At 31.7% G+C, this 13,531-nt stretch overlaps 1 protein-coding gene across 1 annotated transcript; it reads left to right on the forward strand.

Moving 5' to 3' along the window:
• The first annotated feature begins 3,136 nt into the window (after positions 1-3,136).
• On the forward strand, positions 3,137-11,768 carry LOC149553946 (endoglucanase 15-like). Its single transcript, XM_089790396.1, has 10 exons — positions 3,137-3,283; positions 3,898-4,110; positions 5,526-5,726; positions 5,897-5,986; positions 6,267-6,431; positions 7,283-7,406; positions 7,727-7,890; positions 8,015-8,327; positions 10,677-10,852; positions 11,601-11,768. The coding sequence occupies exons 2-10, from the start codon at positions 3,955-3,957 to the stop codon at positions 11,766-11,768; spliced, it is 1,557 nt and encodes a 518-aa protein (XP_089646522.1). The 5' UTR covers positions 3,137-3,283; positions 3,898-3,954.
• Positions 11,769-13,531: the final 1,763 nt, after the last annotated feature.

Genomic DNA, 13,531 nt, shown 5'->3' on the forward strand with positions numbered 1-13,531 from the left:
ATGGCCACATTTTGGCATAACATGATCCTCTATTTATGTGGAGATATCTTAATTATATATATATATATATATATATATATGCTATAATTTCATTTTGATAATCCATGTGTTTTTATTAGGTACCTAATATCTATCAAATAGTTGATAATATCAAGTATATGATAGTTATCGGCTACCCAATGTGGTAAGTGTTTGACATTAAAGCTTAGGTCAGGTAAACTGACACCCAAGCCTACTAAACGTCAACATGCTTTTTAGTGCATTTATGAATGAGTGAGAGGGAAATTTTTTCGCATCACCACTTTTTGGCATACCATGATTCAACACATACCCCAATGTCACACTTTATCCTACCTAGGGTGTTTGACAAAAGCATCATTTGCATATAATGATCATAAAAAAGAATAGATTCTATTTTAGTCTAGGTAATCTAGTTTATTTTCAATTGGTTTTATTGGATTTTAATTCAAATGGAATTTTCAATTTTTAGGGCATTACATTCACATGTATATTTCATACAAAAAGGAAACCATCATGTAGTTGGAAAGAGTGGCCATGCTTAGTTTATGGAGGATTAAAATTTAATATTAAATGTTAATCTTAATCAAAGAGACATAGCACAAGGGGCTATGGTATAAGAGGAAACAAAAACATAAAGATTGGTGCTTTAGATCCAAGCAAAATCAAAGGTAAATATAGGGGAGTTTGAACTTTCTTTCTATGTTGTTTTGCTTTTTCTAGTCTCTAGATGCTTGTAAACTAGATTAAAAATTGGGATTTTTTTCTTCATGGAGAGGATTTTTATGATATTTATTCACCATTAAATCAAAGCTTCTGTATTTTATGTCATGGTGTTAATGCAAATATGCAACTAACATTTGTTTTAAAAGTCCACCAATAGTTTATGTGAATATGCTTGGCTTTTAAAGTATTCCATTTAAATCCAATTCTCAAAATTTAAACTAATTTATTCTCTATGTATGAAAATTTATATTATGGTTAGATTTTCTTTGTATTTGATTATTATAACCTACACAATTAAATATTTATTTGAGACTATTCAATTTAGATATCTACTTAGTTAAGTCACCACATAATGTGCATCACAATACTATTTTAAGCATTCTTCTTTTATTACTATCCAATACATGATCATACTTTTCATCTAAATTTATATATAACTAAGCCAATATTTTCTCATTTATACAATCATTTTCTAAATAAATAATAATAATACTTCATTAATCCCTACAAACTTTGGAATATTTGAGAAAGAAAATTAAAAATTTCATTTGAAAAGTAGAGTGGGTTAATGTTCTCTATGAAATTGAAAAGGTCCTTAAATGTGAAAGGAAGGTAATCTAGCCCTTAAGATGCACCAACATGATAAACTAGTTGTACACTGAAGAGATATTAAAAGTCAATGAGAGAATAAATATCTCTCTTTTAACGATAGTCATGCTCCATTGCTATAAATCAAAATCTTAAAGTTTATAAGAAAAAATAAACTATTATAACCCTAACCCTAATGAAAATTGTAACCTTAATCATAATAGTAATGATGATGTAGCCCTCTACTCTAAACATTATTATAACTATATTGTAAAACTAAACACTTTTTTTCTATTAGATATAAGAGTATCAAAAAATACAAAGCAACCAAAGTATCGCCATGGAAATCAACAAGGAGGCCAAGCCTCACTAAGGAAGAACAATATCAATTGTACAACATAACAAAAAGAGGAGAAGAAGGACTATCTAACTAAGAACATCATAGTAATTGACCACCCAAGTAGTCCAACCTAAGGGACCCTCCATCCAAACGATGCTTTTACGATCTTGAATCTGCATTAGCTTGAATAAATCTTCTTTTCTAGCATTCACTTTCTTACTGATTTCTCTATTCAGCCTAATGCAAGCTTGCTCAAAAGCCTACAAATCATCTAAGGTTCTACACCATTAGTAACCATGCTTCAATTCATAGTAGAAAAAAGTAGCATGCCCATCATGAAGGAACCTTCTCAAAACTAAACACTTAGTACAATTGTATCCCTAATATAAACCTTAAAACAATCATGATTAAAATCTCAAGCCCAAACATAACCATAATTATAATCACAAACCTTTTTAATATTTATTAAAATTGAAATAATAATAATGTTATATAATTAAAATAATAATAATATAATATTAATATAATCTATATATTTTTTAACAATATTAAAATATAAAAAAATATTAAAATAAAAATCTAAAATTCAAAATATAATTTAGAAAATAAAATGTAGAGCTTTAAATTTTTAAAAACTATTTGAAATGGGTTTAAAACAAACACTTACTCTAATAATATAAGATTTGGCCATTTTAAAAACTATTGAAAATTGAAACCCAATAAATATTGGCCAATATATGCTGCTAGGTAGGACGAGCACTATAGAAAGAATTTACTTGTGCTCTCCTCACCTTCCATTATGCACAAACATCCAATTTGACACATTCAATACTCAGGGGACACATTAACAATTAAAAGAACAATAAAGGAAAGATTGCACTATCAGTGAAAATAAGGAGTTGGGGATAATGGGTCTCCACCATCTCTGACTTAAACAAATGCAAAATAATGCATCTATGAAACAGTCTTTGTTTTGATTAGAAATCTACCACTTCATATTTGGTGAAAGGTGATTGGGCAAAGAATAAGTAGTTACAATGGTGTGGCACTCAATTGATTATATTTGCCCTTCACCATAAAAATAGATGAAGCTCTCAATCTCTACAACAGAATAGCAAGGAGAATAAATACAAGATTAAAATAGACCCAAGAGAAGTGCCTCGCCTCAACATGGATTTTATAGTTATGACTTATAACAATCACCCATTTTTAAATACACTTCTCACTCCTATAAATAATGAAGAAGTGCGTACAACAAGCCCCATATTTCGATAGGAAGAGAATAAGTCGATAAGAAGGGAGAAATGATTTTGTAGATTGATATATATACACTGAGATATACACACATTCCTGGTCGGCAGCTATTCAGGGCTTGGGCTTGGAATGTGCTGATCTTTGATGGAGATCAGTAGAAACTTGTTAACTGCGTTTGCCTTTGCTCTGTTGTTTTGTATCAATGGAGTCAGTGTTAGAGGATTTGAGGCTGATTATAGTGATGCATTGGCCAAAAGTTTGTTGTTTCTAGAGGCCCAAAGGTCTGGTAATCTGCCTCCTGATCAGAGGGTCACATGGAGAGGCAATTCTGGTCTCCAAGATGGATCCATACAAGGGGTACGTACTTATGTGATGCAATGGGTCGAAGCGTAGATTATTTATTATTATTTGTTAAGATCAATTATTATTATGTGTTAGATTCCATAGACTCAACCTATCTTTCAGACAATAGTCTCACAATTTATGTTTATGTTGTAGTTGAAGAAAATGTAAAAATAATATTTTCATTAATATCACAAATGTATGTTGCTAATGCAATGTGAAGGAGTTCACAAAGATAAATTTTGGTATTGATTTAACAAATTACAAAAGCTTTTTAATCAAATGAACAGTGAAAGAAATCTTGAGACATTTTTTTCATTGATTCAAATTCAAGACCTCCTAAATGAAATACTTACAATTTTACCGTTGTTCTATAGGCTGTTGCATATTTTTTGTGGAATGATTAGTGTGGACTAGATTAAAAAATCCTCCTATTGATTCAAAGATTACACAATCTTTTTTTATCAAATGATCAGCTTGAACATGTTTATAAGGATAATTTTTTCTATTGATTTAAGAGATTACAAAAGTTTTTTGATCAACCGATGAAATATCAGATTAACTGACAGTGAATGAATTATAATCTCTTTCAGAATATACTGAATGTTTTTTGTTTGTTTGAATTGCAGGTTGACTTGGTGGGTGGGTATTATGATGCTGGAGATCATGTGAAATTTGGACTGCCCATGGCATTCACTGTGACAATGCTTAGTTGGAGTATTATTGAGTATGAGAAGCAGATTGCTGCTGCAGGGCAGATGAATAATGCTCTTGATGCAATTAAGTGGGCAACTGATTATTTCATCAAAGCTCATCCAGAGCCCAATGTATTGTGGGGTCAGGTACAATATTAGATTTTTCTGCAAATTCAAATTTTTTTAATGAGAGAATCACAATAGTTAAAAGTTGCATTGCATTTGAGGAAAAATTTATAGTGTTATGAACATTCACTAAGTTCTGCAGATAGGGATGATTTATAATCTGTGGATAGGAAAGGCGTTTTTAACGCTGGATATGTAATACTTCCATTTCAGCATTAGCTGTTTGTGAAGGTGCATGATCAACAGTGATTGTTTTTTTTTTTTTTGGTTTTTTCGCTTTTACTTCACTTGTATGTATAACAAAAAACTGCATGTGGATTGTGTGTTTTTTTTTTAGTTCTAGTTTCTTTTTAAAAAATTAGTTTGTTGAGTTTTATTTTCGTTTTTGTATTTTATTAAATATTTAGCAAAATTTATTTTGTATTTTTTATGATGTTGCAGTTGAATAAAATATTAGAACTATCAAAAATTCAATTAAATTTTTTTTTAAAATAGCATAAATTATAAAATTTTTTCAATTTTTTTTTTTTATAAATCATTTTTTATAATAAAAAAGTCAAAATAGAAAGCAAAAGACAAAGCCAAAATCAAAATAGAAAGGTTAAAAACTAAAAGCAAGGGCTGTTTTCAGAACAAATTGATGAGCATGCTAAATATAGTAGATACAATCTTTATTGTGATTTCTTGATATTTGAGATTTTTATGAGCAAATAGTTTGATATATTCTTTATTTATTAATATAATTAACATATATATATATATATAACTAGTATTATTATATATATAATATTTAAAATTTAAAATGTTGTTGAAATTTGAGGAGTTGTTGTGCTTCTAACAATCTAATCAAGAAGTTTAAACTATTTAGGTCAATTTGAAAAAATATTAATTAGATTGGTAGTGGAAGTTTATAATTGATTTCTATTTTTAAAGAAGAAAATTGCTTCTATCAAATCGTCCTCTTGAAATTCTTAGACTACCCTTTTCACTTGTATTGTTAGAAAAAAGAATGCTATAATATATTGTCTTGACAAATGGGTATTAGAAGGAAATTGTCATTGAGATATTTCCAAAACAGCATTAGCTATGCTCTAAACAGAATGCACGAAAAAGTCAAAAAAAGAAAAGAAAGAAAAACCTTCAGATCTCCTAAAACAGAGTGACTTTTTGTCAAATTTTTTTGTGCTGTTTTCAATTATAGAACATACAGATCATGAAGAACAAATAGTGTGTTTTTAATTTTTTCAATTTTGATCAAATATACATTTTCTCTGAAAAATAGCGACTTCCTTTCTAAACTAGAATCACCATGTCCTATGAAACCTTCAGTGTGAACCCACAAATATTTTATTATTGCTACTTATCACTGTAAACTCACAAGTTGGATTCTATGATTTGACATTGTTAGTGTACTGAGCAATGGTTGAAGTGTTCAGGTGGGAGATGGAGACAGTGATCATGCATGCTGGCAGAGAGCAGAGGACATGACAACACCAAGGAATGCATACAGGATTGACTCCTCCAATCCTGGTTCTGACCTTGCTGCTGAAACTGCTGCTGCAATGGCTGCTGCCTCAATAGTTTTTAAAGATGCTCAACCACAGTATTCACAGACCTTATTACAACATTCAATACAGGTGATCTCATTATAATTGTTGTGTTAGCGAAATTAGATTTTATTTATTATTAATCATATAGGATCTCTTATATCAATGTTTCAGATCATATTTCATTATTGTTATCATTCTACCAATCTAATATTTTCAATATAAAAGCTAATATCTGAACCTGTGTTGTATCTCCATAGCTATTCCAATTCGCAGACCAATACCGCCGCAAATATGACAGCAGCATCTCCAATGTTAAAAAGTTCTATCAATCTGCAAGTGGATATGGAGTACGTTTTTTGAATCACTGAATTTGTTTAGTAATATGTGAAATTGATCAGACGGGTTAAACATCACACACTAAGACTTGATTCACAGGCTAAAAGTGTTAAATTGTCAAAGTTGACTTAAGGATGGCCAAAATTGATCATAATTATTTTTAGATTTGATTGTGTGATAGTTTTTACATCATATTAGATGATAACCTATCATCAGAATAAAAGAATAATCTTTATAAGAATCGATTGCAAGGAATAAGCTTTAGTAACAAAATGCTGGCGTAATGTTCAGGATGAATTACTGTGGGCTGCTGCGTGGCTGTATCAGGCTACCAGTCAGGATTCTTATCTACAATATGTAGCAAATAATGCTGAATCTCTTGGAGGCATTGGATGGAAAGTGCAGGAATTTACGTGGGATGTCAAATACGCAGGCGTGCAGATCCTTGCAACTAAGGTATACCGCTGTAATGACAATGTGAACCTATTAGTTAACATTTGATTTTCATATTGAGAAAAGATAGTTATAAATTTTTCAAACTTTTATATAATCATTTATCGATGTCATGTGGGATGGGGATTCTTGAAACAAGTCTTTAACACACGTCATTATAATTTCTGTTTATACAAGCTGTCTTGTGTTTATGTACAAATAAATTAAAGATATTCACATTATGTTCCTCTCAAGGATAGAGAGGAGAAGAGATTGTATTATAGTGAAAAGTGTTATCATGAGAAGATATGTTGGAATCATTTGTCATTTTATCAAAAATTTAAAATATCAATGTCAGACTTAACTATATCTATGGGAAGAGGTTAAGCTATGTCATGAATCTCCTGAATCATGGGTCACCAATCTCAGGATCTATGAAAGGTAGTTATGTATGTCACAAATCTCCAAAGAAATGCATAAAAGAAATTAATTTGTGTATATGTGAGAAGTTAAGAAGATTTATGAGGGGAGGACAAAAGGGTGTTCATTTAATAGTAAAAGGTTGGCTCCTCCCTAATCCAAGGTTTGAAAATTTGGCAAATGATTACTATTTATCTGATCACACTAAATGATTAAGCCTAATTAGCTATCACAATTTTTCTCTATATGAGTTTTCCTCCGTCTATTTTAGATTAAACTTCTATCTATGTGAGCTGTCCTTCAAGGATAATTGAACTTATGTCCTCAATTATCTAATGTTTCTTCATGGTTTTTAACTTTTTGATTATTGTTTTATGTTAGAATTTTGATATTAAAAGTTAATTTTGTAAGATTTTGAGGTCACCAAACTCACTTTCATTTTTGGCTAATTGTAGATATTGCTCGAAGGTAAAGGTGGTCAATATACTTCAACATTAAAACAATACCAAGAGCAAGCTCAATTCTATCTCTGCTCAACAATACAGAAGAACAATGGATATAATGTCTATCAAACACCAGGTATTATAATATTTTTCTAAAATAAATTAAAACTTATACATCACACTTTATTGTGTTGTTCTATGTAAAACATCCTATTGAAAATTTGCTATAATTTCAATTGAACAATTTGAAAAATCAATATATACTGTAATAGCTAGCCGAGCTTCTATAATTTTTTAATACTCTATTTCTCAATTTACATAGATTACAAGAAAATATACTTCAATAGCTTTTTTATCTATTGTAGGAGGTATGATGTATATGTATTTTCAACACTCATTTTGTCAAAGCACATAGTACAAGGAAACGTAATTTAATGGGTATTTTGTTTATTGTAGGAGGTATGATATATTTAAGGGAATGGGACAATATGCAACATGTTTCCAATGCAGCCTTTTTATTGGCAGTGACTTCAGAGTATTATACCATTGCTCAACAAAAGCTCTCATGTCCATTTGAACAAGTGGATCCCTCTGAGATGCTTGCATTTTCAAAGTCTCAGGTGGTACATTTGGATTAATGTTATTTGAATGAGAATCTTGGTGCATTGATAATATTAGAAATACTATTTTTTCCTAAACTCTTTCTCAACCTTTCTTTCTTTCATGTGTGGTTGTGATGATTAGGCTGATTATATCCTAGGGAACAATCCAATGGGAATGAGCTATATTGTAGGATATGGGACAAAGTATCCACTCCATGTTCACCACCGTGGAGCATCCATGGTTTCTTACAAAAATGACCCATCATTCATTGAATGTATGGAGGGCTATTCTGAATGGTACCATAGCCTCCAACCAAACCCAAATGTTCTCATGGGTGCTCTAGTTGGAGGCCCTGATCGAAATGATAACTATGAAGATAATAGAGATAACTACCAACAGTCAGAACCAACTACTTATAACAATGCTCCTCTTCTTGGCCTCTTTGCAAAATTGCTCTATCCTCAAGGTACTAATGACAATATATTATAACATTTTACTTACTCAAATACACATTTTTTCCACTTTTTAAATCCTTCACAAGTGACTTGTTTATGTGTTTAACAGAAGTCCAGCCTCCTCTAGTTCCAAGCCCTCCTCCTCCAAGCCTCCCTCCACCACCACCAGGTATACATTTTTCTTCAATTAGTTATAAATTAAATTTTTCATTTTGATTGAAAAAATATAATTTTCATTTTGATTTGTTTAGGTACTTCATTAGAATCTATAGGTTCTATTATAGAAACTAATATGATTTCAAACAAACTATCTAAACAAGTATTAGTGGAACTTATAATTAAAAAAGTGTCCACTTAGATGATTCATTTCCTATAGATAGCTTGTATTGAAGAAAACAATGTGATTTCAGAAGAGCCATCTAAGCAAATATTTGTGGTGTCATTTTAGATAAGCCACCTAAACTTTTGATGTATCTTGGAGAAAATTTGTTTAGGTGGCTCATCTAATTTTTGCTAATATGTAGCTCCTAGTGGAAAAAATTGAAGGATTTGAGATGAGCCACCTACTCAAGTATTGGTAGACGCTACTTAAAGGACTAGTATATATGATTTCATATGTACCACCTAAACAAACCAAAATTTAGAATGTCCTTTCTAAGTTTTCTCATTGATTTTTAATGTTTTTTAAAAATAATTTATTTTCTCCAATATGATTGATGTGACATGTATTTATGTGCTTGACAGAATTCCAACCTCCTCTAGTTGCAAGCCCTCCTCCTCCAAGCCCTCCACCACCACCAGGTATACATTTTTGTTCAATTATTTATAAATTAAAAATTTTATTTGATTTAAAAAACATTATTTGGACTTTTATTTTGATTTGTTTAGGTAGTTCATTAGAATTGATAATTTCTATTATAGAAATTAACATGATTTCAAATGAGCTATCTAAATGAGTATTAGTGGATCTTATGAGAAAAAACTATGTCATTTTAGATGATTCATTTGAAATAGGTAGGTTTTATTGGAGAAATTAATGTGATTCCAGCTGAGTCATCTTAGCAAATCATAGTGGTGGTATTTTAGATAAGCCACCTAAATAAGTCAAGCTTAAAAGTGTGTTGTTAAAACTTAGACATTGACTTTGATTTGTCTTGGAGCAAATTTGTTTATGTGGCTCATCTAATTCCTACTAATATGTACCTCCTACTGAAAAAACATTAGAAGGATTTGAGATGAACCATTGAGATAAGTATTGGTGGGTACTACTAAAAGGAGTAGTATGATTTCAAATGTGCTATCTAAACAAATCAAAATTTAGAATGTGCTCTTTAAGCTTTCTCATTGCCTTATGATATGTATTTATTGTTTGATAGAAGTCCAGCCTCCACCTGTGTCAAAGCCTCCTCCTTTTCCAAAGCCTTCTCCTCCAAAGCCTTGGCAATCAGGTATACATTACTTTATAATTAATTGTGAAGCATTACATTAATTTACTTCATTTTGATTTAAAAAATACATTCTTAGTTTGAATGGTTTAGATGGTTCATCCAGAACAAGTAAGTTTTATTGGAGAAATTAATGCTGATTTTAGATGAACAACTTAAACAACTATTGGTAACCTTACTGAAAAACTAATGTGATTTTTGATCAGCTATGTAAACAAGTCAGAACTTTAGTGTGATTTTAGATCAGTCACATTAACAACTCAAAATTATAGTGCTCTTTTAGATCAGCTATGTAAGCAAGTCAAAACTTAAAGAATTCTTATTTAATTTCTCTTAACTTATGATATATCTTAGAACTAATTTGTTTTGGTAGTCCATCTCAAATCACACAAATAATTAGGTCTTCCTGAAAAGCTTTATGTGATTTCAAAGAAGCAACTTAAATAACTCTGAATAGACTATAAATAACTCTGAATAGACTATATGATGAATCTCAACGAACCACTTAAACAAATCAAAATTTAAAATGTTCTCTTCAAATATTTATCTGGCTGGCTTTTGACATATGCTGAAATTATTTTTTCTTCTTAATCATGATTGATGTGATCAGGTGGGGAGGACACTTGCAAGGCAATTCAAGTAGTGAGATCAATACGTTCGTCATGGACTTACAACGGGAGAATTCATTACCATATTAGAGGAACCATTTTCAATACTTCAAAGAAGGATATCACCCAAGTGGTTTTGTCCATTAAAAAGCTTGGAGGGCCTCTTTGGGGGCTTTCCAAAATTGAAGGAAAAGATGATCTTTACACATTGCCACCATGGAGGACAACATTACAGCCTCGAAAATACATCCATTTTGTGTACAACCAACCATCTCGCCAGGCCCAAGTCTCCGTTATCAGCTGCAACTGAAAATAGCTGCCCATCTTTTATCCTCACAAGCTACCAAAACTCTATTAACATTTTCTCATTTGCTTAAAAGATTGTCAAACCAAAGGACAATGAAGCAAAATGGGTGTTTTGAGTATGAATGTGAGAGATCGGCAGAAAACAAATTGGAAGGGAAACGAGAAGTAAACTGTGGCTTCCTTCTCTTCTGCAATTATTATAACTTAATTGTTTAGTGTAATAAACTGATGTGGCAGTGTCGATTGTTCTTCATTAACTGTTAAATTGTCTCCCTTTGATGGATGGGAGCATTTTGAGTTATGCACTGCAAACTATATTCATTTATTGAATTTCAAAAAATAATTTAATTACTTTACTTGGAGATGTGTATTATGTGTCATTGCCATTAGATCAGGGTAATTTATATTTGGTTAAATAATCATTATTTAATTTTAAATTCAATCTTATGACTTTATTTAATAACTTACCTTATCTCACCTTAACGGTTTTTGGTTATGAATTGGGAATTTTGTAACTGCCTACTTATCTTTTGGGTATGGGACTCTTCTTCATTCGCATCCAAGGGCAGAGGATTGAATTCAAGGTGCAGGAATACGGTAAAGTGGGGTTTCCAGAAGTGACAAACCCTTTACACAATATAAAATTCAATTCCTGGCAACTTGCCAAATTAGGGCAAACACACCTGTTGGAGAAAATAGGCACAATCTAGATGCAGAAACTACTTCCTGTACGAATACATGGAAGACGAAGGTGCAGGAGGAGAAGACAGGCGACGGGGACATAAATAGATTGACCACCAACATCAACCTTAATAGCAGCGAAGATGGAATAACTATGGCAGAATTTGAAATGCAGAAATCCCACAAGAAATTTGTTGTAAGACAACTGCCTTCAAAGGGTCTCTTGTTTTAGGTATGGCCTGCAGCCTCTGCTCTCTATTGGTTCCTTGATGAAATGTTTTGGCACCACGCAGGCATTATAGCTACTGCTGATGAAAATACGAGAATATCCAGTTGCATTGGAAAAGACATTGGATCGATAACTGGGGTTGAGCCAAATTCATCAACAGACGGGTACTAGAATGGTGGGCATTGCTGCAGCACTGTTGGGTGCTCACGTAATCATCACTGACCTTCCTCATGTCCATCCAAACCTTGAGTTTAATGCGTCAATCAATAAAGGACTCCTGCAGCGGAGGCTAGAGGAGGGCATTGAGCATCTGGAAGAGGGGTATGAATCGTGCTAGAATGTGCAAACTCATCTATTAAAATGCAGTGAGCAAATGTGTGTGTTAACGGGTATGATCTATGTAGAGTCTTGACACTGTTAAAGCTTAATATGAACAGGGGGTAGTGTTAAACTCAGGCCTGTATAGATGTTTATACACATTCTATTTTCTAGATGTTGAATCGTAGACACCTAAGCTGGTTGAGTCTTAGCAAAAGCATTAGAGAAAATGTGGCTTCATGAAATATGGGGGGAGGAAGATAACACGGTAAATATTTGACAAAATGTCTCTATCAACTGTAAACATTTCCTCAGTAAATTCAAGATTTTCTTGCTTGGATTGAAAACATTTCTTGATAGAATCCTCTGTACATGTTACAATGAAGTTGATGTAGCAAAACTAGTACATGTTGGCCAACCGGTTATTGTTGTTTTGAACATTCATGGTAGCATTAGTGCTGGAACGTCATTGAAAGTTCGGAGCTATTTTACTCTTGTTTTTTAAAGAGCATTAATCATGAAGAAAATTTGAAGAATGTATTTAAATGATATTTTCATACTTCTTACATAAGGTTGACACTTGGATTTCTATATTATCTTACCACTGCCAAACTTAACTTCATCTCTGTCCTGAATTGTAGCTAAAGAGAGATACTATACTAGGTGTTGGAATAGTTACCTTGTATTCTTGATGGCTGATGGATTTTGTTTCATTATTTGATCATAGCTTTGTACTAGAATATGCTTATTAATGGTATTTTTAAAACCTTTAGCACGGCAAGAACTCCCGCGTTATTTTTTTTATTCTGTAAACTAATTTGTTAGAATGTTGTTTTATTCAGAAAAGTAACAAATTCATAACCTTGAGAGGTTCTCTTCTATCTAAAAGAAATAGTAGGACCAACTAAAATAACTTTCCTTTTTGAGTGGTTAGTCGACTAATTCTATGGTCTCCAGTGTGACATTGTTTAAATTCTTCATGGTGACATTGTTTAAATCTTTAATGAAAATCATATAAGTAAATTAGAATGTATGAGATGTTGAAATCGTGTCTATGGATTCAGAGTTCAAGATGGAATTATGTTTTCTTGTGGTTTGATTGTAGAATTATTATTATTATTTTTCAGATTGTTGTGTACTTATGTATTGGTAGTACACTAGAAGATATAAAACTAGGGAAATTATTTCACAATCTCAATGGTATGATTAATGTCCTTTTGTAAGGAAGTTGTTACTTAATACTAACTGGTATTTTTTATGGATATTCATGTAAATGGAGTACACTTTTTTTTTCAAGGATATAAAATGTTGTTTTGTTATCTTGTTGACCGATTAATGTTCTTGACATTATTGTGTAGCACGATTCCATTACTCCTCTAAGTTTTACTTGTTTAGACTATCTCGTTGTCGAGCTGGGTATCTTCCTTGTCAAGAAAGATTCTAGGGAAGCTTAACAACTTTGTGGTAGGATGGCAAAGCACTCCTACAATATTCTCGCCCATGTGTTCTTAGATAGGTTCTAGAGCTCATTTCAACTTGGTCGCCATGGTTAGACCATTTGGTATTTGGTATTGGTAATCTGGTAACAAACTTATGGTTTCTTTTAAATTTGAGCA

Source organism: Cupressus sempervirens, chromosome 6 (assembly GCF_028749045.1).
Source record: "Cupressus sempervirens isolate cs-2001-9-10 chromosome 6, ASM2874904v1, whole genome shotgun sequence".
Lineage (NCBI taxonomy): Eukaryota > Viridiplantae > Streptophyta > Pinopsida > Cupressales > Cupressaceae > Cupressus > Cupressus sempervirens.